The 27,995-nt window shown below is 39.8% G+C and overlaps 1 protein-coding gene across 1 annotated transcript in view; it reads right to left on the reverse strand.

Annotated features, from left to right (window-relative positions):
- Pappa2 (pappalysin 2) overlaps positions 1-27,995 on the reverse strand; it is a 253,321-nt gene that overhangs the window by 16,583 nt on the left and 208,743 nt on the right. Inside the window, exon 21 of the mRNA XM_003474655.4 lies at positions 26,320-26,391. Coding sequence (XP_003474703.3) covers positions 26,320-26,391 — 72 coding nt within the window. The remainder of the gene's footprint in view (positions 1-26,319; positions 26,392-27,995) is intronic.

The raw sequence follows: 27,995 nt of genomic DNA on the forward strand, positions 1-27,995 counted from the left end.
ATTTGGATTTATATCTGTATCCTTTGAATATCTGCAAATGTTCACGGAATATAGCTCATACCACCTGTTTTTCCTCTTCTGTGCTCTCTTTTATATGTATGCAATACATATGTATGTGGTATATGTGATATATATACATGTTTCTTTGCTTATATGTGAGAGACACGTGTTGTGGCTTGTGTCTAGATATCCCCCCAAAGCCTTACATTGTCATAGTTTGGGCTTTTTATAGAGGTGCCTAAAGCTACAGTGAGTGATGCCAAGATTAAAGGTATATGATTACTAAATCCGTAGTCACTGGCTGGTTTGGCAGCATCCTAATCCCTGTAGCCTAGATAAAAGGGGCAGAAAACAGCTGCTAAGGTCTCTTGCTTGCCTTGCTCCCTTCTTCCTGCCATGAACTGTCCCCAATGCCTGTTCTGCCATGTCACTCTGCCTTGGTGCTGGCTGATTATGGACTGAAACCTCTACAAACTGAGCTAAACAAACCTCTCCTCTTTTAACACTGGATGTCCAGATATTTTGTCTCAGTAATAAGAGAAAAGTAACTAAGACAAGATATATATAGGTGGTAATACACGTGAGATACTACCATGACATTATATTACACCTTATATTATATCAAAGATATATGACATATGTTTTTATTTTACACACACATATACACACAATTCCTCTGGAAGACCATGCATAATGAACAAACCTAAAGATAAAAGTGTTCTCCTACAGTAGAAGCCATCATGTAGAAGCAGAGTAATATTTTTTATTTTCTATATGGCAAATGTTGCATACTATAAGGTTAGTTCACATAAATCCATGCAATAACCCAGTAAGGTAGGTACCATCATTGTGCCCATTTTACAGATGAAAAGACCAAAGACTAGAGTTATAAAGGAATGTGGCTGAGGACAAGACATAGAGCCACACTGTGATGTGTCAGCTCTGCAACAACCAGACATATTCAGGCTGCTTCCTCAGCACTGTGCCTGTCTCTTATGGACATTCTTCACTCCATCTCTCAATACTGCATACTTGCAACAGGTGCTCCCTGAAACGATGAGTATGAGGTAACCACAGTCTGTCTGACTTAAAGCCATTGTTACAGAAATGCATGAGAACTGTACCATACAAGATACTTAACAGCAAAACATCTTCCACACACCAAGCATGGGGCCATTTGCTAGAATCTTGAGAGATTTAATCAATACATACTTCGTGTATCCCTGTCTTGCAGGGCATGATTCTGTGCATGAATAGGTCTTTGCCTTAGACAGGCATTTGTGACACAAGCTGGGAAAAAGAGAGAATCTAAATAGTGCCCAAGACAGGGGAAATCACAGGTAAGAGGAGGGAAAATACTTAGAATAATTAATGGCATGACTAAGATGAGCTATAGAGACATATAGATTGGGAAAGAGGATGGCATCTTTTAAAAAAGCTTTAGGGAGTGGACAGGATTAGATCCAATCCTTGAGGGATAGATAGAGCTTGGACAGAGAAGTGCGAAGAATAATTCCAGCAAGAAGAGAAAATATCAGCCAAAATTTGAGATGGAAAAAGAAAAGCTGTATCTGTGATTTTCTATGTTGAATATTAGTGATCCAAGGTTGGAACAGTGTCAAAATTTCCTTCTAGAAGATTTTGGTCAGTATCCTAAAGACCATAGGGTTTTGTTTAACAGCAGAAAAATATGAGAAAAGCTGTTTTTGGTTTTTTGGATCTGACAATGTTCAGGGGAGAACACAAAAGGCCAAGAGCAAGGAAAAGTTGGTTTCAAGCAACATGAATTGCGAACAGGTTGAATGACTGTAATACAGTACAGAAAGATGCAGGCAGACATGGCATTATGAAGGAAAATGGTCAGTACTGGGTGAATGGTTATATTTGGGGATAAGACATTTTGACTAATCAAGCATGGTAGGCTTTTCTCAGGACATTTGCTCAGAGAGAGCTGGGGAGTAGCACTCAGGAGGCTGAGGCAGGAGGGTTGCTGTGAGTTTAAAGCTAGCCTTGGCAACATGGTCAAGACCCAAGATCCTGTTTCAAAAAAAAAAAAAGTTAAAAAATGAGAGAGAGAAAGAGAGAGAGAGGAAAAAGAAAGAAAGAAAGAAATGTTTATTGAAAAACAAACTAGAAAGAGTTCTTACTTATCATAATCTAGGAACTGCAACATAGGGCACAGATCATAATCAAACAGCAAACCCTGATCTTGCCCACACTGAGAAGCTGCGTACCTTCTCATGTTCCTATGGAAACACAGGTCTAAGGTTCCAGCACACTTCCTGACTTTCTCAGTGTTTACCAGGCTTTCTCCACAGCTCAAACATGACAATTTTATCACTCCCTGAGTAATAGTCAGGTCCAGTTGAGTTGAGGAATGGCAGGAGGGAGGTGTCCTGTTTACTCCAGAATATTTTCTTGCCAACAGCCTTGTTTCTTTCAGCTTCAGTCTCGTTTTTAGATCTTGTGTCTACAGACAATTCAATTTGTGTGGCTGATTATTGTGGTTCTTTCTCGTCCTCAACCTGTCACGCCATCCTGGGTTGTCAGCCTGGCTGCTCTGTTCTCTGTTAATTGGTTGGTCCAGCCAGTCTCACTTTCACCCATATGGAACCTATTCTGTGTTCAAGCGTCTTGTTTACATTCCCTTTATCTACGGGACGCTTGTCTGTGTATCTTATCCACTCATCCGCTGATCAGCTGCATCTGTTTCCCAACATGTCCTTTTGTTTCTGATCCTTGCTCAACAGAGTTCGTTGGCACACCTCCCCTTCCTCTTCTGATTTAAAAGCCTGCAAAGCCCAGGGAGGAAATCCAGCAGGTGGGACATTCGTATCTTAGTTTTCTAAATGACTCACTTTCTTAGTTTACGTGTCATGTATTTGTTCCTCTGGTTTTAATCTTCCTACCTATGGAAGAACCCGGTTGCCTGGGTTCATTTACTGTCACTGTATTTGTTAGCTGTGGAGCTGTGGTAAGTTAATTGCATTTCAGTCACTCAGCTTCTCCTTCCATAAAACAGGAATGATAACAGCGGTAATAACTTTTCTTCATATGCACTGGGGTTACAATAAACACTCGATAATATTACAAAGTGTACCGTGTGACCAGCAGCTATTTTTTGTTTGTTTGTTTCCTGGGCATGACAAGCCTAGATACTTTAAGTATTCATGGTTCCTTGCCTGTGAGTATGGGTATAGGATGACCCAGGACGTCTTTTTGTCTTAGAACTGTGACCCTTACCCCATAGATCTTCCAGTTTTTGTACGGGGCAGAGGGATAATACTCGGCAAGTGCTGAAGGCAAGCACAGCACCTAAGCAAAGTTACTGAAGTACTTAATCATAACTTTACGTTATCTGCTGTTGATAGCTGAGGTACAGTAGCAATGCTCCATCAAAGATACTGCCTTCAGTGACCTGGCCTGTCCCTTTCACCCCTCATCCCGGCCTCCATGCTGGCCCCTGAACTCGGACAGTCCTCACAGCCAGTGGAACCATCCCCAACACCGTGTCCACGTTTCTACTCCCAGGAAAAGCAGACACACTGGGAACCACCGGCTACGATGTATGTGCAGCTAAATGAGGGATAAAATATCAAGATAAAACATGTCTTAAATCAGGGCAAGCTTCGTATTTAATGAGCCATATCAAAAAGACAAATATTCAGGGGAGAAACGACTGTGCAGAGCACCCCTAGAGTGACCTAGTGGAGGTAGATATGTTTCAACACAAAATTTAAAAACCCAACTCTAATTAGCAAGGTATTTTCTTCATAGGTGAAGTGGTACTGAGTTAAAACTATGAGATATTTATCAATGTAAGTATCTTACTGCTGTATCGCCCTCAAATTCCCGGAGATTGTATTTGAAAAGAAAAAGAAGAAAGAGGCAGACAATTAGGAAAATCGGTCTTCTGATTAAAAAAGACCATTTGGGTTTAAAAGACCACTGACCTCTTGTTCAGTTCCTAGGCCATTCCGAAGAGGTCTGACCCCCTGATGGGCACACTGGGCATTAAAGCAGGACAGAGTGAAATGGCCAAGACGGGCAGGCTGAAGACATTCTTATCTCGCTACCGCCCCATCAGGGTCACAAATGCTCCAAAACTAGAGGCCATTTCTACAAGCCTAACAGCGTTTCAGACATGCACCACCAAGTTTAACATTCCTGGCATTAGGACTTCAGTTGGATATAATCTCATTTGTAATTAGTCCTCACATCGCCTGGAGAGGCAGACTAATATGATTATACATGTTCCACTCATGGGGAAAATCAGACAAAGGGCCATGCCTCAAGGTTACTTGGGGAATGAGCAATAAAGTGAAAATTCACCATTTTAAACTTCCAAACCAGCAAGGGAGAGGACATCAGGGAATAGATTTCATCTCCATTTGTTCAGGGTCTTTCATATCTGCATAATGCACTATCAATTTAGCGTTGGACTTCTCTAATTAAAAAATAAAGTGCTAGTTCTTGTTATAAACTTTAATATTGTTAAATTTGCTAAGAATTACTAAAAATATGATAAGAACAGCCAAAGAAAAAATAAAATGAGCATTACTTAACAGTGCATATTAATGTTGAATATTAGATTGTGCTAGGAGAATAGAGATATAAACAGAAAATTAAACACTACTCATAAGCTCCAGAAACTGGCCTAGCTGGACATCACTAACAGATACACTAACAAAAACACAAACTAAGACCACACTCCTCCCACTGTGGATGCTCGAGGGACACATGCTAATAAACCGTTGAGTAAACTTATTTCAAAGTGAACTGTTACCAGTGTGACAGGCCAACTGGTGGTCTTACCACCCACTGCCCCTGCCCTTCTAATCCAGACAACTTAATCTTCAGCTCCTGGCTCACTGGCACTTCCAACAACCATTGCAGAAAGAGTTTTGTATTCACCACTTCTCTCCTCCCCTTTTGCATATCTTCAGTTTGGAGAGGCAGCCGTTCTGCCCGTCCACTAGGTTAGAAAGCAATGGTCAGTTTTTGACTCCCATAGTTCAAGTTTGTTGCTTGGAATTCCTTCTAATTGGCAAACCTTCATCTTTTCTTTCTTTCTGCTTTCTTTCTTTTTTCTTTCTTTCTTTCTTTCTTTCTTTCTTTCTTTCTTTCTTTCTTTTTAACACAGATCCTTAATTGTCCACCAAATATCTGCATTCACCCTTGATGTATCCCTACCTCGTTTCTATTGGGTTCATGGTCCAGTGACCATTTTCTGTTAAATGGGAAGGCAAATAGAAATGATGCAACACTTTTGATCCAAAAGAAGGGCTGGAAGACCTACTGGCCTCTTAGTATATTTCTTCTCCGCCTCTTTAGGGAACCCCTGAATTCCATGTAGAGAGGAAGGAGGAGTTAGGAGAGATGGATGGCTGATCTACATAGTTATACCAGACTTTATGTGAGCAAGAAATAAACGCTTTCATGTTAAATCATAGACATTTGAGGGTTAATTTATTAATGAATTTGTTAATTTGTGACCATGGCTTATCCTGCTTAATCCATATTTTCCTATTGATAAGCCTCCATTGGCTTACTACAGGCTCCAGGATTTGCAGTGACCTTTTCAGTTTGCAGGTGAGAGACTAAATGATCCATTTTGAATTAGTCACACTGTTTCATACGCTCCAAGATCAGCTTCATGAGCAGGCTGATAATACTTTTCATGATATGCCACCGACGTGGTTAGGTTGTCTAAGTGACTTTGTGGCAGTAATACTTGACTAGTAGGTTATTACCAGAATTGGGATACTACTACAATAAGGAATTAAAATACCTATCTCATATCTCCAACAGAGCAGCAAAAGAGCAAAGAAACTGTTTGAGGAACCTGAAAAAATGATTTCTCTCATTTATGTAATAGCAAAGTATTTGCTAAAATGTTTCCTGTAGTTACTTGTGAGGGAAATAAAATTGCTGACTTACAACCTGTAGGTACCAAATGCACTAATGATCTAGTGGCTTTGAGTAAAGAAACTTAGAGAAAGAATATTATTAGGGTTAGTTGCTGTTATAACCTCATTTGATAAGGTTCTGAAAGAAGAGATGAGTCAAAAAAGTTTATTGCACTGCCAGCAGCACGGAAAGGGAATATCAAGTATTGGAAATTGTGTAAGTTACAGTATTTAAAAAAAAATTCTCAGCTCCAGCCAGAAAATGATAAATCTTAGCACAGTTGTTCCTAGTGTCCTTGAGAGACTGGTTCTAAGACCCTGATGCATATCAAGTTTTGCAGATGCTGAAACCCCTTTACAAAATGGTGTGGTATTTGCATGTGACTATTATATATCTTCCCATATACTGTAAATCATCTCCAGGTTACTTGTAATACTTAATATAACGCAAATATCAGGTAAATAGTTGTTATTCTATATTGTTTAGGGAAATATGGCAGGAGGAAGGTCTTCACATGTTCCATAAAGATGTAATATTTTAAAAGTCCATTGTTAGCCAAATCCACGAATGTGAACCCATGGATAAGAAAAAACAATATAGTACATTGTGTTAGACCTTGTAAAAGACTGAGGTTAAAACAACCAAACTCAAAGATAAACCACAGTTTATTAGGACCTTTAATTGAACTAAGACGGCAACTCATGAGATACCTGCAGCTAACAAAATAACTCCTAAAAGAAAGATTAAAATTCTTGGACAAGAAAAGCTTCCTTGGCTCCCAGTACCTATAATTAAATCTATATGGAGAGGCATGTCTTGAAGAAACCTGTATAAATTTGACTGTATTAAATATAGAAAAATTATATATACTTATAGTTGATAGTAAATGTTCAATTTTTAAATTTGCTACAATAAAAGATATATTGTTATTAATCTCCCTCAAAATGCCAACCATCCCATTTCAAACACACTTTTCCCATATTTCTTCCACTTTCTGAAGCAGTTTTGGATCTCTTTCCCCTTTCATGAGTGTCTTTATAATATGTGATCAGAAACTAAGTCATTGCTTCTGCTAAATATCATCTAACAAAAAAAGGCAGGCTCATTTAAAAAACACACAAAACAAAATAAAACCTACACTGTGTTCTCATCCACCTTAATCTGGCACAGTGTGAATTCTGGCTCTTCCTCAGATTCAAATGCCCACGCAAGTAAATGTTTTGAATTGATTCAGGACCCTGAAGCAGCCACAGCAACACAACTGAAGACACTCATTAAAAGGACCTTCAGAACTGCTGTAGAAAGTGACAGCAATCATGGGATAACTGTGTTCAAAGGGAGAGGAAGTTTTCTGAGAGGAATTAATGGCAATGTGCCTTGTACTGTAGTAATTTTCTAAATTTAAACACATATTTTATTTTTCAATCACACCTCAAACACAAAACAACAGAGCTTGTGGGAGTTGACTTGCCAAAATCATCATCCACTTAGATTACAGGAAACTTACTGTTAGAGCACCACAAAAGACCCTGCGGCTCTCTGTCTTTCACAGTGAAAAAAGCAGATTAGAAAGCTGCGTAGCTTCCCAAAAGGGAATCTTCTCCAGTGGTCCTTTTGTGTGCTCAGAGATGATGATGGAAAATGAGGGATGCCCAGGAAAGCAGAGCCGCGAATAATAGCTGGAAGCTAACCAGGGAAGTAGTTAAAAGTTACTACACGACAAATGCTCCCTCCTCTCACAGCACAGGTTTTTGCAACTTTTGTTCACAGGGACTTCAGAACTGTTGTGGATCAGTGACTTTTATGTGGCCTCTTTATTCTCCTTGAATGGCAATGTTTATTGCAGTTTGTTTGTTTCTGCTTCACTTTTTACATAGTACAGAGAGTATATGATTTTAGCATAGCGACCTCCAGATTCAAAGAACTCACACTGCACTTTGGTATAAATCATGGTAGGTTCAGACTTCAAACTCGCTACAACTGGCTAAGACTGCAGTGTCTTGGGATAAAGTGGCATGAATTTGAATATGGCAGATGCTGTGATTAATTGATCCACAGTATCTTTTTCTCCTCTCTTTTTTGCAAGACCTCTTGCTTTCAAAATATTCACGTGGTTTGCCTTGACTGGCAAACACAAATGTATGTGACACATATTATTACACTGGACACGTTTTCGCTGACTGGTGTTCCCTACCTCTCCTTCCATCACCAGGCTGGGCAGCAGGGGAACATGCACTGAGTAGCTGCTGACCCTGAAACCCTGGAGCTTGGATCCCTAAGGGAGGGACGTAGGGAACACACCTGACTATAGCAGGTGGGGACTCCACACCTAACCTAACCTCACCTAAACAAACCTAAAGCAGAGTCATGTTAGTTAGCCAATACATTTTGTAACAGAAACATTGATATTTGTGAGTGATACAAAAGTATTACAGAAAAACTCCATGTCTGCATCATGCCATTTTTTTTCACATCTTTGATTTTGACATATTGGGGTTTTTTTGTCCTATAAATCCTTTTCACCTGGTTACTCTCTTATGCCACCAGGTGACCGGGGTGAGTTCCTTGGTCTGTGTCCCCACAGGACTTAGTTTCTCTTTTTCGTATTTATTACTCCTTGGATAGCAATGAGAATATTTATCTTTATTGAATATGCTGTATAAGAAACTCCTTATCATCTTTGCAATCTCAAAACATGATAGTGACTCAGGAAATATTATTTTAGATGAAAAAAATGAACAAATTGACCTGAAGGAGTGACCGTAGCTTTGTTAACCTGGTGTGAGTTGGAGAAGAGGCTCCGACATCCCTGCAAAGCTTAGTCACGGGAGGGAGGCAGAAAATTTTGTGATTGAGAAATGGAATAAAGCTCATACAAAATAGCGGGGCAAATCTGTTTTTGTGTGTGTGCTCTGGAATTTGGAGTGCTGCTTTCTGTAACTAAACTTGGAGAGGTGGGAAGATGCTTCCCAGGCAAGCAGGATTGTACATTCCTGGGTTAGAACATGTTTTCTTTGGGGGTTGTTGTGGTTTCTTCCCTTTTCTCATTTCTCCTCTTTTTATTTTTTTCCAACATTGGAAGCAGCTAATGTTTGTAATAATAATAACAACAACAAAAATATGAGGCGGACCCTGTTTGAAGCAGGAAGACTTGGTACACCCAGTGGATATAGGGAGTGAGAAAAGTAGGAGGAGGAGAGGAAGGGGAGAAGAAAGGGAAAAACATGGTTGCTAAGAGTTAAAAAGAAGAAAATGCTGTGCATTTCACAAGGCTAGCACAGTGGGCAGTGGTGTGTTCTGGACTAGGACCCCTGGTGTGCACAGCTGAGTGTGCATGGGCGCTTGTAAGGGAACACCCAAGCTCTGCGCTGCAGGAAGCCTGCTTTGGCTCCAATCTCTCTCTTCTGAAGTGCTGCCTCAGTGGGGGCCTCTCCCCAGGTTAGATCTCCAGCCAACTTGCTCTCCCAATCTATACTACAGGCTAGACCGGGCTGGGGTAAACAAGCATAAGAAAAGCTGCAAGTGGTTTTTAATATATTATCCATTGTTAATTCCTTAGAATCCTGTTTTGAAACTTTGTATCACTGTTTTTGTTTTTGTTTCTTTTTCTCTTTTTAAAATTAAAAAAAGAAAAGCCAAGAGGACCTCCTGATCCATTTGTATCTTTCTTCTGCCAGTTTTTCATGACTGATCATAAATAGGAAGAAAAACAATGTAGAAGGTTGAAGAAGCTATGGAGAATCTACTGGAAAAGTAACATTTCAGGGTCACTGGGCTGGGTATCAAGACCAGAGTAAGACAGTAAGTCTGTGCTTTCGAAATAGGTGCATAGTATTTGGTTTGGTTTGGTTTAGCTTTCAGTGACTCATATCCTCTCTGTGTCTTGTTCTTTTGCCCAATGAAATGGAGGCAAAATGTGGTGGAAGTTGTAGATCCCTCAGGAGCATGACAAACTCTTGAGTGAGCAGCTCCAGAGGAAGGTCACCTGCAGCCACTGGGTGGATGCTGGGGTGCCACTGTGAGCTGACTAGAGCTGCTGTTAATCAAGGTTCTGGTACAAAATTTGGGTATCTACAGCATGGAAAGTTAGAGCCACTGGATACAAAAGCTAGCTCAAAGCTGTGCGCCTGAAAAGAATCAAAATGAGATGATAAAAGATGAGCAGAGATTCTGTTTCTCTTGTCAGTTCTTGCTGCAGCTTTACCAAAATCCTTTCCATAGCCTTGGTTCCCTTGGTGGGGACTTCCAGTGGGCAGCCCACTGGATTTATCTCCTGCATAGATGCCATGTCTCTGCCTGGGCTTCTCACACTGGGACGATAGCAATGATCATAATCCCATACATATGTGCAGTGTTTTTTTTTTGTTTGTTTGTTTTTGGTTTTTTTATACCAGGAATCAAACTCACAACACAGCCTTGCACATGCCATGCGGGCGCTTGTGCCACTGAGCTAAAACCCTGGCATGTGTGCAGCTAAAACCCTGTGTACAAATGCTTTCATAAGTATTTCATTGAAAAGTCAAAAGAACGCTATAAATTAACTAAGGTACATATTTTTTGCCTATAAAAGTTAAATGACTTTGATTGAAGTCATATACACCAGAAGAAAAAAACGCAGTATGTGAAATTTAGTCTTTTTTCTCCAGCACACAAACAGCCTTCACAGAGTGGAAGGGATCTTAGGAGTCCAAGTTTCATCCATGTACAAAGTCCTAGTACAGGGAGATGTAAGTTGTGGGCTTAACATGAAAAGCATTCATAAAAGACTATATTACAGGAGTCATAACACTCAGGGTCTCTTGTAATACTTTACTGGTTAGCAAAATTTCTTTTGTAAGGTGCTTACAGCTGTTGGTTCTTCTCTTCAATCTATAAATGCCCTTCACTTCTTACTTCACTCATTCACTCGAGAAAAAATTTTACCTTGTGCCAATATCACTGTATTAATGGCTTGAGGTATAACAGTGAATAAAATAAAAATTCCTTTCCTGTAAAGCTTATCCCCCAGTGGGGCAAATGGACATTACGCATAATAAATTAGAGTGTGACAGCTGTGTGAAGCAGTAGTGGCAGGGGATGGAGTCAGGAGAGCTAAGTGTTAGGGGTGGGCAGTGAATGAGGGTGGAGGATGGCTGTAACTTTTAATCAAATGGTCACAGCAGGGGCATTTGCAGGGGTAATAGGATTGATTATAAAGAGTTTGGCTTTTACTCTGGGTAAAGTGGGAATTGTTGGAAGATTTCCGCAGAGCAGGGCTGTAACGGAACTTTGGTTTTAACAGTGTGATCTGGCTCCTGTAAGGAGGCTGAGGTAGTAGTGAGACCAGGCAGGGACATGTGGCACTTGTCCACACAGCTGATGATGGAGGCTCACTCCAGCACTGCAGCTCTTGAGACACTGAAATGGAATTGGTTTGTGGACACATTTTAAAGGTAGAGCTAATGGCATCACCCAGGGAACTGAATGTGAGGAGGGAAGGAACTAAGAGACAGGAACTAAGATGGCATCCAGAATTTTGTCTTGAGCAACTGGAAGGAAGAACTTGTTATCAATACAAATGGAAAAGTTCACCTGAGAAAGGAGAAACCCCTGCACATGCTTTCTTGAGTTCTTCACCTCTGTCTGCCACCATACATGCTTAGCCTGGGTCACTGTTACTCCCTTCCCACTTGACTCAAAGGCAACAGTCAGCCTTCCATCAATTCTTTATCTTGGGTCTCCATTCTTTCAACCAATGAAAATGGTCCAGTCTCTCCATAACAAATCTTTCTATGGACACTCTTTATTTTTAGTTGATAAATTACATATTGTTATCTTAGAAGTAGTTGCTCAAGTCACAAAATCAAAGCATAAAAAGTGGACAAACAAGGACAGTACAAACCATTCTATTTAATAAACTAACAAAAACTTAGTATGGCTATCTATCTACACACTTAAACATACATACAGTTATATCCTTTAGAGCACTTTCTTTCTCACTCAAGTTGGCACTTTTTGGAACCAATGTTTTGACTTAATGCAGCCTATATCTTATTTGTAAATTCATTGCTTCCCCTTTACTGCACTGACACTACTGTGTCAAGGATTTAATAGACTACATAAATTGTAAATGTAATTGTCAGTACTCAATCTAATTGCGTGTTCTGCTGTATTTAACACTCTATCTCTGTACCCCAAAGCCCCTCTTCTTGTTGGTTTCCTAAGACCAGCCTTTCCTTTATTTCTTTCTACCTCTCCAATCACTATTATGAAAGCATTGAGGGGCCCTACACATTAGCAGTAGAAGTTCTGTAAGATTAGACCTGATACTTGGTAGAAGATCAATATCATGGAAAAGTGACTGGTGATAAACAGAATGGTGAGGTGACAGTGAACATATTTCAGGAGGTAATCTAACTCCCTGGTGCATGGATAGTTAGCATCACCCCCTATAAAGAAAAGGAATATGGCTTATAAGTGCAGATAGTGGGCTTGAATTTACTAGCATGACAAATATAAATTTGGAGTTCAGTAAAAAATTCTCAATAGGTGACATACAGTGAGAGACGAGGACTGTTTGCATAGTGATTTCATGGGTTACTGCACCATGAGGCTGTGCAGGAATGGAGAGAAGAGAAGGGATAAGGTTGGGGAATAGGAGGCAGCAGAAGGGAAGAACATAGGAAGTGGAGTTAACAGAAGAGAGAGAGAGAGAGAGAGAGAGAGAGAGAGAGAGAGAGAGAGAGAGAGAGAGAACGAGAGAGAGAGAAAGTGAGAGAGAGAGAGATTAGGAGAAAGAGAGAGAAGGAGAGAGAGAGAGAGAGAGAGGAGAGGTAGAAAAGGGTGGTATTCAAGGCTTCCTATCAAGCTCTTACCTCTCTTGCGTCACCCCAGGCCTGCATATTTCTATCCTCTTGTTCTAATAAAACTGGATGTGTTTTCAGACCCTGACTCCCCAGGCTCATGCTATTCCCTGCTTATCGTGGGCTTTTGATTTTATCTCCAACTAGTAAATTGTTAGACCTTCAGCGCCCCCATGGGTCCTGCTTTTCCCACACTGAGGTCCCCTACGCACTTCCAGTTACCCCTAAAAACAGTAGTTTGTTTTTTCTGTTTTCACAGCATGTTAAACTTATCTCTACTCCAAGGCCGAGCAGGGATTCCTTGGAAATAGGAGTTGTGTCTTATTTAGTTTTATGTCCCTAAGCGCTAACACTAAACATGGGCAATAAGTAGATGTTCCTTGACTAGTGCTTATCATTGAAAATCTGTTCTGTCAGGAGTTAATCAGCTTGAGGAGACTTCTGCTTGCTTTTCAAAAGAAATAAGGAAACAAGAGACTAAAAAGACAAAATGAGGAACAGTGTCTGTACTGGGTATCTCCTTTTTCTCTTATACAGAACTGCTTCTGTTGAAAATGTAGTAGTAATGGTGCCCTGATCCCTAAGCATCTATACGTCCCAGGCTTAGTACTGTGAGACACATGAGTAACGGGACTTGTTTTATATCTGCTGCCTCTAGAAGTCCTGATAAAATGATGCAAAACAAATAGGAAAGATACAAACTCACAAGAAAAAGGAGAACAGGAGATATGATAACAACTGATAAAGAATATAGGATTAGGAAATTGGAAAATGAATGATAGCCAATATAGCAGGTTCAAACAGAAAACTAAACCTAAATGCTTAGGATGCTGTAGAAAGCCAAAGACTGAGGCATGAGAAATATCAGTACCTGCAAAGATAGGAGTACAAGGGTGTGTGTGTGTTTTTGTGTGTTTGTGTGTGTTTGTGTGTGTGTGTGTGTGTGTGTATGTGTGAGTGTGTGTAAGATAACAACAAAGTCAGAATTAAAGCTCATTTTTAACACCAGGAAGTCAGTACATAATGTTCTAATTTTTTAAAAAGTCAGAATTAGTAGTGAGAGTACTACACACTTTTATATAAATTCCAGAAGCAATAAAAGAAGTAAAACAGAAGAAGCAAAAAAGCCATGAAAGGATAGCACCCGGGAGAGGCTGAGTCAGGGAGCGGAAGGGCAGGCACAGCTGGTTTCTAAATGTGGTAAACGTGAGGAGGGAAACCGGCTTTCCAAACCCAGCATTCAAATTAAGCTGAAAAACCAGTGCAGATAAATACACTGAAAAGAGTAGCGCTGAGGTGTAACTAGTTAACATGTGAAACACGCATTCTTTCCACTACAAATGCTGCTTGACTCAATCTTCAAATACTTCCAGTCAATTTAGAAGCAGCGTGCTTTTATTTGTTTCTACTGTGGATTTGTCAAAACAACAGATACCCACATACATACATGGTTATGTATGTATACAGGTATACATATAGGATTTATCTGCTTAATAGATTAGGAGTTAGAAACTAAGTAGAATGTCTTTCTAGTACTTAGTCCTTATAATAACCAAGAATTTAATAAAATAGCTCCTTTACTAAAAGTTGAAGGAGTATCTATCTTGGTAGAATGAACTAGAAATTCACATTATATGAATTTTCTAAAAGAGCTTGTCTATATGATGGTATAATAAAAGAGCTGTGCAAATTATCATAACAGTGAATGACAAAATAATCATTTCCCTTCAGGATTTATGAATAATCTCAATGATTTTGTTTAACCTGTTTTTATATGCATTCAAAACAAAATATAGAGGCGTAGAACATTCTCGGCTCAGTCACCTCTGAAAAGAGGAGGGTGTACAGTTATTTATAGGTAAAACATTGCTTACTTCCAATTCTTATAACTTTAGCATAATCATTAAGAAGCAGCTGGATGATATGATAGCACGTTGGAGGAAAAAAAGGTAGATTTCCAGAGATGCCAGTTTTGCATGTGAGTAATTATTTGCAAGCCTGTGGTAGACAGGAAGCACAGTGAAAAAGAGACAGAACAAAAACTTGAGAAAAAATCACAGGGCTCATCAGGTGCACCAGTGTCCAGCTTTGGTGTTAAGATAATGAACAGAGGGATAAGCCTCCCTGCAAGAGGCCAAGAAGACCACAGAAGCAAAGGCAGCCTGATAGAAAGCCCACCAGGCCGTCACAGCCTGGCTACAGGACAGTTTCAGACAAGCATAAACACTCATGAATGTTGTTAATCTAAATGAGGTTTTACAATTTGCATGGTTGTGCTTTTAATGTTTTACTTTTTTAAAAAGCAGAAGGGAAAACACCAACAATGGTTTTAGTTTTCAAAGTGAAAACCTAGTCATAATTAGTATTTGGAGTCTAATTTTCAGTGAATCCAGCTGGAGACTCCTAAATTGAGGCCTGAACCAAATGGGATTCTGGACAAGTCTCCAGACATGCCTGGATTTTCAGGCTGGTGCAGATATTGCACAAAACTGGTGGCGAAATCCACAGATGAATCTCAAGGGGGTTGGAACTTGGCGGCCAGGGAGCCTGGAAGACAGCTCCAACTTAAGCTAATTTTCAACTTCTCCCTGGATTGTCACATGTCTAACACATATTTAGATTGATGAGGACCTACCATGTCCCTACCAGAAGCTGAATAGCTTACTTGTAGGCCACTGTAATCCTTACCCTAATGATTATTTTTGTAACTCCTTCTTACCCATAGATCCTATAAAAGTTGGCAAGAATTAAAAGAGGCATCGCCCTAGGGCATCTGCCCTCTGAGAAGCAGTGAAGGAGACCATTGCATGTGACTTATACACAACTTACGTGTGGTGAAGAGAAGTTCAATTGTTGGTTATTATTTAAATAAAAATGAAACAAGAGAAGTCAAACAAGCTCATTACCATGCAGTGCACAAGTGATAACAGAATCATTTCATTTCTTAGAGCATAAACACGGTTCATTTTTTCTCTTTTTAACAAGGAATTCATAAAGATATATTCAAGTGAGAGCCTTTTGAAAGATCAGGGCAATTCTCTCTAGTCACATTACCAATTCCATTTTGAGCTGTCTTAGTGCTATCAAGTGTTGGCATTTATTAAGAGTAATTTGCGCTATCCAGTGATGAAATACCCATTACCAAAGCATAGAAACAGACATAAATCTTACAAATATCAAAGAATGAAGAAAGAAGAACTGAGCATGTGAAGCTGAAGAAAACAGAAAGGAGAGCAATTTGGGACCAGAGAAGGACCTTTAGGGTGGTCCATTCTTTAAGTCCGAAAAAGCTGCCGTGTCCCCATCCCCTGGACCAGTGGGTCTCAAACCTAAAAAACTGTGTCAGTTCCTCTGGAGGGCCTGGCAAGACTGACTGCTGGATCTTATCTCTGGGCTTTCTGATTCAGATGTCTAGAAGGGCCTGAGATTCTGCACAGCTAACAAGTTTCCAGGTGAGGTTGCTACACTGGTCTGATCCACACCATTGTCCTGCGCTCTCTGGTTCTTCACAGCCCTGGATTCCAACTACTCTCATTCAATACTCCTGAGTCTCAGAGTTCTGCAGGTGAAATGCAGAACTGTTTGCTTCCATATGGCTTGCACTGCTTCACCTGGAGAGAAGATGGCAAGAAGAAAGGAAGCAGGCCGAACTCCAGACACCTGAATCAGAAACCCCAGAGCTGAGATCCAGCAATCAGTTTTACCAATCCTTCCAGTGGGTCTGATGCAGACTTTAGATTTCAGACTCACTGGTCTAGAGTATGGGGACTTAGCAGTGGAATAGTGTCAGTTTCTTTTAGTTCATACTTTCCTACAGGTGGGTCTGATTCTGCTTCTGCAACCACAAAGAGATGGGTCATCTGTACTGCAGGCTGCTAGCCATGCATGCTCTCCATTCTACCTAGTGGAGGAATAGAGCCCTCGAATTCAGGACTGTCTTGGAATCCTGCCATGGAGTTCCACATGTCTGGTCAGGAATTCATACACACACATACACACACACACACACACACACACACACACACACACACGCACGCACACTTTGTCCCCAAAGCAGAAACCCATGAGTGTCGTTATTCCTCAGGCATTCTGTCTGACAGGCTGTACTCTGTCACCCTCCTCACATGCCTCTTTGGAGGGTTGTATTTTTAGAGCTGCACGCAGGCATTCTGCACTCCAGGATAAAGCACATTTTTAAAATTGGGTCTTATTAATCAAGCTCTGTGTCTTCTTGACTCAAACTCTGGGCAAGAAAAAAATAGTACAATAAGAACTCAATTTTCACACCCCTGTTTTCTATCCCATGAATTATATGCTGGCCCCTGCCTCCCATAGAGTTACAGCAGGAAGCCCAGGCAGTGCTCACGAGTGATCTAGAAGCACATTTCCCAGACATAGCTAACAGGGCCACCATCTGGAATATAAATAATAAAGGGAGGCAGAGAGAAGGCCAAGACAACAAAGAAGAAAGAATCCAAGGAATGGTGTAGCAGATGGAATAAATTAGTGATGGAAGCATTGTTGGTATCAACTATTAAATGTGTAAAAACATACAGCTTCTCACCTATATTTCAGCAATGCAGCTACTCTGGTGAATTTAGATCTGTCTCTGAGGCCCCAGTTTTTCATCTCCAGTTGCCTGCTATATAAATTCCAATAGAAATGGTACTTGCCTGGTAATGACAGATAAATATCTCCACTGGCTACCTTAAGAAAATACAAATATATTTACATTTAAGTCCACGGAGTGCTAGATTTACAGGGAAAGAGAGTACCAAATCATTTTTGAGATTTGAAACAGGAGAAAGTAGTTAACCATGACATAGAGAGGGAAAAGTACATCCTTTTAATACTCTCCAAAGACTAATATGCCTTTTAACTATTTCCTTTTAGAATCTTGTATAAAGTTTAACAATGTCAGGGTATTTTTCCACAGATTTCTTAAAATCATTCATTCAGTATTTTAAACCTATTGTTTTCTGTCTTGTTCTCAAGTGGAGCATAGTGATAGCCAATTTGCTCTAAGTGAAATAATTAATAATTATGTAGGAAAATATTTCCTACATTAGGCTCTGTTCTAATTTTAGACTTAAAACCTCTAGTTCTTTTTTTATTTTTCCCCACAGGTGCTATTAGCCTTTTTAATTTGTGGTACCATTTTTGTTACCTTCATGATTTTCTGTGTTTTCTAATGGCCGTAAAAGGAAGAATTAAAGAGAAAACATTAGGTCAGTGTTGAAAATAGTGATAAATTAAGGACATACTCAGGTTTTCTGGTGAGCTCGCTTGTGTTTATTGTAACGAACTTGTTTGAAGAACAGATTCATACTTCTTTTTATCCATGATAAGCCAAAATTTTTAAAATTTAGACTACTATCATAAAACAACTGAAATTTTTCTGGCTTATAATAATTTTAGTTGTAAGACTTTTTTGACTTATCATAATTCTTAAGTTTACTTCCCTCTATCTTTTGTTTTTCTAAACTTTATTCTGTATCAAGTGATTTCTCCATTTACTCAGAACTTTGGAAGAGTGATGCTTTTCTTTCAAGATGCGGGCTTGGCACTGCTGAATAGAATTATCTACCCATGTATTAATTAATTGCTCCCCAGTGTCACTCATATTGCAGATGAGGACTGAAGCACCTGGACTGTTTGCTAAAAACAATTATTGGACTTCACACTAGGCTTAACATATAAGACTCAGAAAGGAGAGACAGGATACAATAACCTTCATTTCAATATAAGTTCTTTCACTATAAACATAGGTATGTATATATTGCTGTGGTATGATACTTTTAATTCTTTTAAGAACATACCCAGGAGGGGCATGGCTGGGTCCAATGGAACCAAGAGGGGAGGGGGAAAGGAAAGAAAGAAAAATAAAAGAAAGAAAGGAAGAAAGAAAGAAAGAAAGAAAGAAAGAAAGAAAGAAAGAAAGAAAGATAAAAAGAAAGAAAGAAAATATGGGAACAAAGTTTTTGTAAAAGAATATAGGAGGAGGCATTCAAAGGAAGGTAGAGAAATGGGGAAAATCAAGTTATATCATGCGCAGTTGTAAGTTCTCTATGATGAATAGGAGACATTATATATATATACATATATTATACATATACATTATATACATTATATATATACATATATATATACACACACACACAATGTGCTAATGAAATCTGATTAAAAATTAAAATAAGCTCTTCTAAGTAATTTTTAAGCATGCTTTATAAAAAAACTACAAGATGAATCTATGAGAAGTGATAAAATATATGATGAATGTTTATTTTTATAAACTGTAATAATAAATGAGATATTGGTATTAATCTCAAATTACTCCAACTTTGGATATACTTATTCCATCATTCTTGCCACTTTCAGAACCAATGCTTGAAGTCCTCTTTCTTTCAGGTCTTTATAAACTGTGATCAATAATATAGTGAATGCTGCAACTGAGTGTCATCAAAGAGAAAGGTAGGCTGGTAAAATCATTACAGCATGTCCTCATCCACCTTGCTAACAAGTCTGGCACTCCACGACTCTGGCTCTTCCTTAAAAAAGTCAAAATCACCATGAAACATAAATGTTGTGAATTGATTCAGAAAGTCACGGCAGCCATGACAGTACAACTAAAGACACTTACAAAAGAGAATTTCCAGAAATGATTCAGAAAGTAGAAAGAAGGACGGGACAAGTATGTTGGATGTGTGTGTGTGTGTGTGTGTATGTGTGTGTGTGTGTGTGTGTGTGCGCGCGCACGCGCATTTTGTGGATAATTGATAACAAAATGCTTTTTACTGTGATAATTTCTTTTAAAAAATGTTTAAACATTCTCCATAGTTTTTATCACATCTTGAACCACCAGAAGAAAACATTAGAGATATGTGTGGCTGGAAGTCCTGGGCGATCCTAGAGATGGACCTCCTCATCCACAAAACTATGGGTAAGAATGGCCTACATCACCTGACCAGAATGACAGATCTGCTAAATGTAGGATGTGACTTTTTCTTCTCTCTTTACCTGATAATTCTTTCCACAAGATGATATCGGTATAGGGGTGCATGTTCTTTATAAATATAGAATTTGGACTTAGAAATATTTGTACTAGAGATTTTTCTAGTAGAAAATGTCAAATTTGCAAAAATTCAGCATAAAACAGGATAAAGAGGAGAGTCAAAACATAACAAATGGTGGAAAATATATTATTTATTTTGCTTTGAATAATAGATGTCACTCAGTATTACTGATAAATAAAATTCAATTAATTCTCCTCTTACACTCAAAGTTTAGCAAACAACCGTACAACAGGTACTTGTGCATCTTCATTATGTTCTGACTCTCCTCTCTATCTTGTTTTATGCTGAATTTTCTCTTGGGGGCTATAGCCAGGATGACGATTGTAAAACCAAAACCAGGACTGGCTTGGGGCTGATGCCAGGCAAAGATGGTACCTCCACATTCCAAATACAACCTGCCCAGAATAAGAAGTCAAAGCAGACCAAGAAGGATATCACTCTGAAAGGACCATAAAAGAGCTCTTGGGGTTTTAACAAAGCCTGAAAACTATTTGAAAGGTAGAAAGAAAAAGAAAATCTCTCCAGGGATACACTGAAGCAGCCCTCTGCAAAGTAGTTCAGGGGAGTCACAGCTGAGCTTTCTGCTATTTCTGAGAAAGTAGCACAACCACACGCTGTCTAGCTGTGACCCCTGTTTTCTTCTTCTCCTTCTCCTTTGTTCCCATATTCCCTCCATTGGACTACTTCACAAAGGACTGATTCAATATTTGCCAATCAATCACCTATACTACTTAATAAGTAGCCATAAAGATATAAACTTACTATAAAGTGAACTAACTCTTGTCTCAGTATGACTCTCCACATAGTTATGTGTATAATTCCTTAGACAGTATCACTACAAATATATTATACTACGTGGCAAGGTGTTTTAAAACACCTTCACACAGGTTATTTCACTTGTGGTTCTCACAGGAATTCTCTCTTATAGGAATTCTGAGAGAAAGCTAGACAAGTATCACATATAGCTAGCAAGTATAAAGCAAAAACTTGAGTCTATTTCTTCTGATATCACTTTACCATTGTTTTCCACCACAGCTTTCATGAAGGTACAGATCTACAGGAACCAGAAAAAGTTTCAAGCCATAGTATGTGTTCCAACATGGAACTTGCTGGGAAGAAAGGGATGAACTTGTAAGAATAAATGCTTACAGAAAAAGCACAGCCAAGGAAGAAGTCAAAACTTACCTCATACAAAAGGCAGAAATCAGCACTGTGCAAAAGCATACTGCATGTGTAGTGTGTATGTATGGGTGCACACCCCAGAGAATGAGATGTTCTTTAAATGCAACCTAGACTGGGCACTTTAGCAGACTTAGCAAGTATGATTTTGTAGGAAAAAAAAAATAAAGGAAGGATGGAAAGAGAAAGTAAATGAAAGAAAGAAAAAAGGAAAGAAAGAAAAGAAAGAGAAAGAAGAAAGAAAGAGAAAGAAAGAAAGAAAAAAAGAGAGAAAGAAAGAAAATATTTTAAAAGCACTTGCATTTTATGATATAAGGGTATTCATGGGCAGAATAAATACTTGCCTTTCTACCTCATAGTGAGACAAACTATTTTCTATTATCTCTCGTTTCTTTCCCTCTCCCCCTACCTTCATCCTTTTTTCCCTTTCTTCCCTCCTTCCTTCACTCTCTCTTTCTCTTATTATCCTGGAAAGAGTACATTTTACTACACAAGCATTTGACAGAATAAGAATTATTTTTCTGCACAGTTAGAATTGAATATTTGTATGCTGATTTTGAACCAATGTGCAAATCAAACTTTGTTTTTACTCAGTAAATGTTTCTTGAGCTCTAGACATTTCAGGCTTTGTGTTGAGTAGCTAAAATACAACAGTGGATAAGACAACATGTTCCATGGGTAGGTGGTCAGAGTGTGAGGCAGACACAGAGGAACCTATGGTGGTAAAGGGTAGTGGTCACAGTATAATTACATAGCTCATCTGGAAGAGACATTAAGAAAATATGTGGAAGTACCACTAATGGTTAGCCTAGCATGGGGTCTCGCAGCAGTAGTATTATTGATATTTGGGGCAGAATTCTTTGTTGTACATGGTTGGATGTTTAGCAGCATCCCTGGCCTCTCTTCCCTAGAAACTCCCTTTACTTACCCATCGTAAAACAACTAAATGTATTTTCAGGTACTGCTAAATATCTCCTGGCGAGGTAGTGAATGCAAATTGTCCTCATTTGAGAATCACTGACTTGGAGAGACGTGGGATAGATCAAGGTCCTAACACAGCATGTACAGCGATACAGGACATGAAATAACATGGGACAATACCAATATGTCTATGGCTGATAGTAAAAGTAGCTAATATTTATTATGCACCCTTACATACAAGACATGAGGCTTAGGTCACTGCTGGTGGCATCCTTTTCATCTTTGCAATAACCTTCAACATTTCTACTATTAAAACTCTCTTAAGGGTAATAAGGTGCAAAAAGACAAAGAAATATGTCTACTATCACCTAGTAAGTGAGACCAATATCTGATCCCTGGTCAAGTGGGATCAGATTACAAAGTCACTTTGAACTGTATGGGGAAAGGCTTTCCCCATCTGGAGTGAAGAGTGTACTCAGGGATTCTAAGAGATATGGGGATGAAAGACAAAGGCTCAATTCACTACTGACTGAAATGTGAAAACAATGGGGAGTTTTAGAGATAGCTTTTATGAGAGAGGGGGTGAGGCTGAGAGGGAGGGAAGAAAAGGAGGGAGAGAGGAAAGGTTTCATGGAGAGCATGAAGGCAATGTTAGACAGTGAAGGTAACTGTAAGACACAGGTTGGGGGGTGGTAAGCAGAACTATTAGGAAACCACTGCAATAGCACAGGTGAGAAATGTCAAGGCCTCAGTGGGACAGCAAAGTTAGCAGTAAGCATAACTATTCATATTGATGATCTGGTGACTAACTGTCCTGGTAACTGATTGGACACAAGAGTTAATTGTCTTTAAGTGCTTCATGAATTGTGGATCCTAAATGGGCCTCCACGGAAACGGCCTCTAATCCCCTTTCTTCCCTTCCCTCCCACCCTCTTCCCATCCTCAGGGTTCCTGCCTGATTGTACTGTGGTGACTAACAGCGATGCCCCCTGCATTTCTTTTATTTCTTCATCAAACATTCACAGGGTGGCTAGCAGCTCATAACATATGACACCACTTTTCAAGAATTTATTATAGGCCAGGCATGATGCTCAATGCTTCACATAGATCACCGCATTAGCTCTTCATGACAACTCTGTAAAAGGGCTTTGTTGTCCCACTTCCCAATACAGTGAGGCTCCCACTTCTCAGACACCAACACTCACACTACTCAGCTGACCCAGGATTTGAATCTAGATTTGTTTGACCTCAAAACCCTCCCACTAACAAAGCTGCCATTTGTTATCAATTTCTGAAACCAGAAAGAAACAGAAAGTACCAGGAATGTTCAGGTCCAAAAGGCCAAATAGAAGAAGTCACTAGAAAAACAGATTTGTGGCATGAACAAATTGGTGTTGCACATGTGCACACCCGGGTTCCTGCTGAAACATGGGGAACACGTGGTGAGAGGCAGATGAAACATGCCTGTAACCCTAGCACTGGGAGAGGCAGACATACGGGGATCACAAGTTTGAGTCCTGGTTGGGCACCTTAGCAAGACCTTGTGTCAAAATAAAAAATGACAAAGAACTGAGGTTGGAGCTCAGTGGTGGAAACACTGGGTCCCACCTCAAGTGCGAAAAAAGAAAAACGTAGTTATGCCGACAAGATTGTTTTTTAGAAGAAACCGTAAAGAATGAGGTGTTGCTAGCACAAGCACTGTGTGTGGTACAGGACAGACGACACAAACGAGGGCCAGAAGAGGCATGGTGCACAGTGTGGGCTAGGGATGGGGAGATGCTTGGGTTACTGCCTTGGATTTTTTGGGATAGATAATGAAAGAGGTGCCTATTCTTACAAGGCTGAGTGGCTACAGAGGGCAGTGTGGAATTATATTCACTGTTGGAAAGCCAAAAAAGAATCTCTGCTTAGATTCTGGGTAGCAAAGTGTCTAATTGGAGCTCAGATTGCTGTGCTGCACTTTTTCAGGCTTCCTCTCACCTACAGGGCCATCCATGCTTTCTCTTATCCCTGGAACTGTTTTCCCTCTGTCTTTGACGTTCTTCAGTTCTCCCTAATATGTTTAGCTAACTCGTTTCCAGTAAAGAATTAAGCATGAGCCAAGCTGCGCCTAGGACACGCCCACTTCAGCAGCTCGTCCCCTTCCCTTCTCGTTCTCACCGGCCCTGGCCTCTGCTTCCTTCTGCAGCTCTGGTTTGCCTCCCTGCCCAGTTCCTCTCCCTTTCCTATGGGAACCGGTTCTCCTTTTTCTTTGCTTCTACCTCCCACTCTCTAAGGGTGCTTTTTACTTTCTGGCCTTTGCTGGGAGAACAGAAGCCAATAACTGCATTTTTTCAAGTCGTGCCCTCTGAAAATCTGGGAATAATACCGTAGAATAATCAGAATGGGTAGAAAGTTAGAATTCATCCTAAACAAACCTTCAAAATAGGGGTGCATGGGCCAGGAACCCTCTTGTCTGCTCACACAGTAGGCAGGGTGGTGGTTCTGAAACTTTAGCAACCCCAGAAGGCTCACTTATTAAAATACTGACTGCTGGACCTGACACCCAGAGTTTCTGATCCAGCAGGTCTAGGAGTGACCTGGGAATGTGCATTTCTGAAAAGTTCCCAGGAAATGCTGAAGGTGCTGGTCCCTGTGCTACACGTGGAGAACCACTGGAGTAGGGAAACTAAAAGCTGTCAGGAGGCCAAGGTTCAGCTGTGCAAGATCTCCGTGGAGAAACAGTGGAGGGAAGGAGGCTTTGTTCCTGATCACATAGACAAAGGGACGGCAGCAGCCTGGGATACTCTGAATGTGAGATCCAGAGGACATGCGGGCTGCAGGGAGGAGGGGAGAACAGGCAGGGAGAGCTCTGTATTGCAACCTTCTGGGAAACACGGAAGCCAGCTCCAAGCCCTGTCATCCACCCTCCAGCTTGCAAAGCAGCAGAAGGGAATTCTCAGGATCCCTTTGATGTCTTCCCAGATCCCCAAGTCTTCTGTCTGTTTATCTCCCTCTTTCCCTGGCCTCCTCTCCCACTTCTCTCTCCCCCCTGCCCAGTGAATGATTCACTGCCCCTCCTCCTGCTTCCCCACCCTACTGCCATCTGTTTTTCTAATGAAGGCAGAAGATGAGCTGGTTTGTTGGCCCACACAATAACAAAGCACACTCCATGCTAGTATTTTTCCTGATGCACTCACAGAAAGCTATTTTATGGGTATCATTTCCCCACCCAGTTCTCTTTTTTCTCTCAAAATCCATACTTTTCCCTTCTCTGGCCTCCTGCGGATCCCAGTTTCCCAGAATCAAATCAAGAGACACAGAGATGCAGAAGAATAAAGGGATTAATATGCATGTGGACTGGATGTTTTTGGGGGGAGGACTTGGAAATGGATGGTAGTTAAACAGCCCTCTCTAGCACACCAGGTGGAGCCAGAATTACCAAGTGGCTTATTTATTTGCAGAGGGAAGTTTGGGTTTGAAAACCTGTTATGACTGAGAGTAGAATACTTGTATCTATTGCTGGTTATTCCTTAGGTAGGAAGTTTAATTGGGGTGTTGGGGAATCTTCGTCTCCCTATCACGATTCCTATGTGTCCCTCCTTCTGCAAGGCTCTGCCTCCTTCTTGACTCTTCTTGGTGAGGTTGGCTCCAGTTAACCTAAGTAAGGAATTTCTAGCACATTGAGTTCCACACTGGTAAAGGAATACATTGTGCAAAGAAGCAGACAGGATTTCTTGAAGTAGTAAAGGTCTAGTTTGGGTTAGTCAACAGTGGACTACAACATAGGTGACTGCATAACCCAGGAAGTGACAGTAAATGAAAGAAACTCCTTAGGCAAGTGGTCACTGGAGAGGACGAGGACTGTGATAAACGTAGTGTGTTACCCTCTGAGATACTGCTCAGATCCAAATAATTACAGCCACCACTTCTAGATATTCTTATTTTGTAAGAGAAAAATCTTGGCACAAAAATTTGTTTGCTATTTATTTGGAATAAGCATATATAATGTTACATATGCATATATGAATTTATGTAGCAACTCAACACTGAAACTTGGTAACCAAAACTGATTTTTGATGGTATGATGACCCAACAAATCTTACATGGGCCATTGTTCTACAGAACACTAACCTCTAACAAAGCCAGTTACAGAAGCCCAAAATCATAAATAATTCTGACTTGCATTTTAACTTATTTTTATTCATTCATTTAAAGTGGGATGCTTATGGTTCTGCTAAGACAAAACAAAAGTAAGAAATCCTAATTTCCACAAATCTGAGGTTGTAGAGACCACTACATTTAAGAAACCAAACAAAGAAGTAGGAGGTTTATAGACTCTTGAATAGAGAGTCAGTGAATCAGGCAAACTACAACTCTCTCAGTTGGGTTTGAGAAGAAAGAGGCCAACTTACCTCACAGGACTGGATGCAGTGGATCAGGAGGGGGTCTGGGTGCCATCGGCGTCGGCCCGTGCACACGATGCTCTAAAGAGGAAGACAAAAAACATCCCCACGGGTTAAAAACTAAAGTATCTGTTGTCTGAGAGATGGAGCAAGTCCCGAGCTTACTCCAGCAGCTCCACTTCGTTCCATCAGGAGAAAGACCCTGACAGCATAACCTCGAGAGGACCAGGCTGCCTGGTCTTTCCTGTGGGAAACACTAACTCTGCAGAGAGGTACTGAAGCAAAAATTCTCAGTGGGAAAAAATATTTGCAGCCTTGTCATTGAAAGAAATCAAAATTTCCATAGTTCTAAGAGTACAGTTTAAAAAACCATCCTCAATATTGTAATGAATTTAATTTGTTCTTAGGCACAAAATTAACTCATTTATTTTGAAATTTTAAATGATATAAGAGATTATGAGACGGTTATGTTAAAAAATACCATTGGGTTTTAAAGGCTGACAAATACTGCTGTACACAAAGAATCTTCAACTAAAAGTGGTTGCAGTGGTTTGGATATGATTTCAATGAGCCCCTCACAAAATCACATGCTGAACATAACAAAACACAGATACAGAAAAGAGGGTGATTTCCAGAGCTGTAGCTCAGTGGAGTAAATGTCAGCCTGGCAAATGTGAGGTAATGAATTCGATTTTCAGTGCAAAAAAAAAAAAAAGAAGGAAAGAAAGAAAGAAAGAAAGAAAGAAAGAAAGAAAGAAAGAAAGAAAAGAAAGAGAGATTTGGAGATATCACATTGAACTTAAAGTCAGAAAAGTCTGTTATGTTTCTTTCTCCATTTCCTCTCATTTATGCAATTTTGGACAGATAATCCAATAATATCTAATATGTATATAAAATAAAAATTGTCCTTTTTTGGCTTTTGGTTTATGATGAAAGTCAAACAAAATTACATACATGACTGTGAAGACAACAAAGTATTATCCAAGTGCAAAGTATCATTTTTTATTAAAAGAATCAAGTCCCTGGAAACAGAATAGAGTGAGTGATGCAATTTAATCCACTGCTCTGTAGTTTTACCAGATTCAAAGGTATGTGAATTATGATATGTAGCAGAGATTTTTCATGTCATAGACAAACATCATTTACCAAAATAATGAATTACTCTACAAACAAATGTGTTTGTACTTCAAATATGGTTTTTATTGGTTTTTCAAATTAATTTTTGCACCAGAAATTGAACAAAGCACTATTTTTAGTAGTAGAATTTCTCAAGGCATTGCAGTGGAATTACCTGCAATACTTTTTAAAGATGTATTTACTAAGGATTGCATACACTGTATGAAGGATGGAACCTATACTGTCCTATTTTCATATGCCCAATTGATTCTTAACGACTCCAAATTTAAGATTAAGCACACTGTAGAACAATTCCCTGAAAAGAATACATTGCATAAGATCGTCTGTGGTTGGTGCATGGTGTCATTTTAGAGGACCTGAGGTATATAAGGGCAATAATTTCATCATCATATCCATAGATTCTGCTGACATTTTTGGTTGTTCTTGTATAACAGAGTTTTAATTTCCTATTTGCAGATTAAACCTTGCAAACTATGAACAACACTCCGTGCTCTTACTGTGGAGTTTCTGGGACAGCAAAAGTAATAGCCTGTCCACATCCACCATAA

This window comes from Cavia porcellus, unplaced genomic scaffold, assembly GCF_034190915.1.
Source record: "Cavia porcellus strain 051 isolate PalLab524CR breed Dunkin Hartley unplaced genomic scaffold, mCavPor4.1 scaffold_29, whole genome shotgun sequence".
In the NCBI taxonomy this organism is placed as follows: Eukaryota; Metazoa; Chordata; class Mammalia; order Rodentia; family Caviidae; genus Cavia; species Cavia porcellus.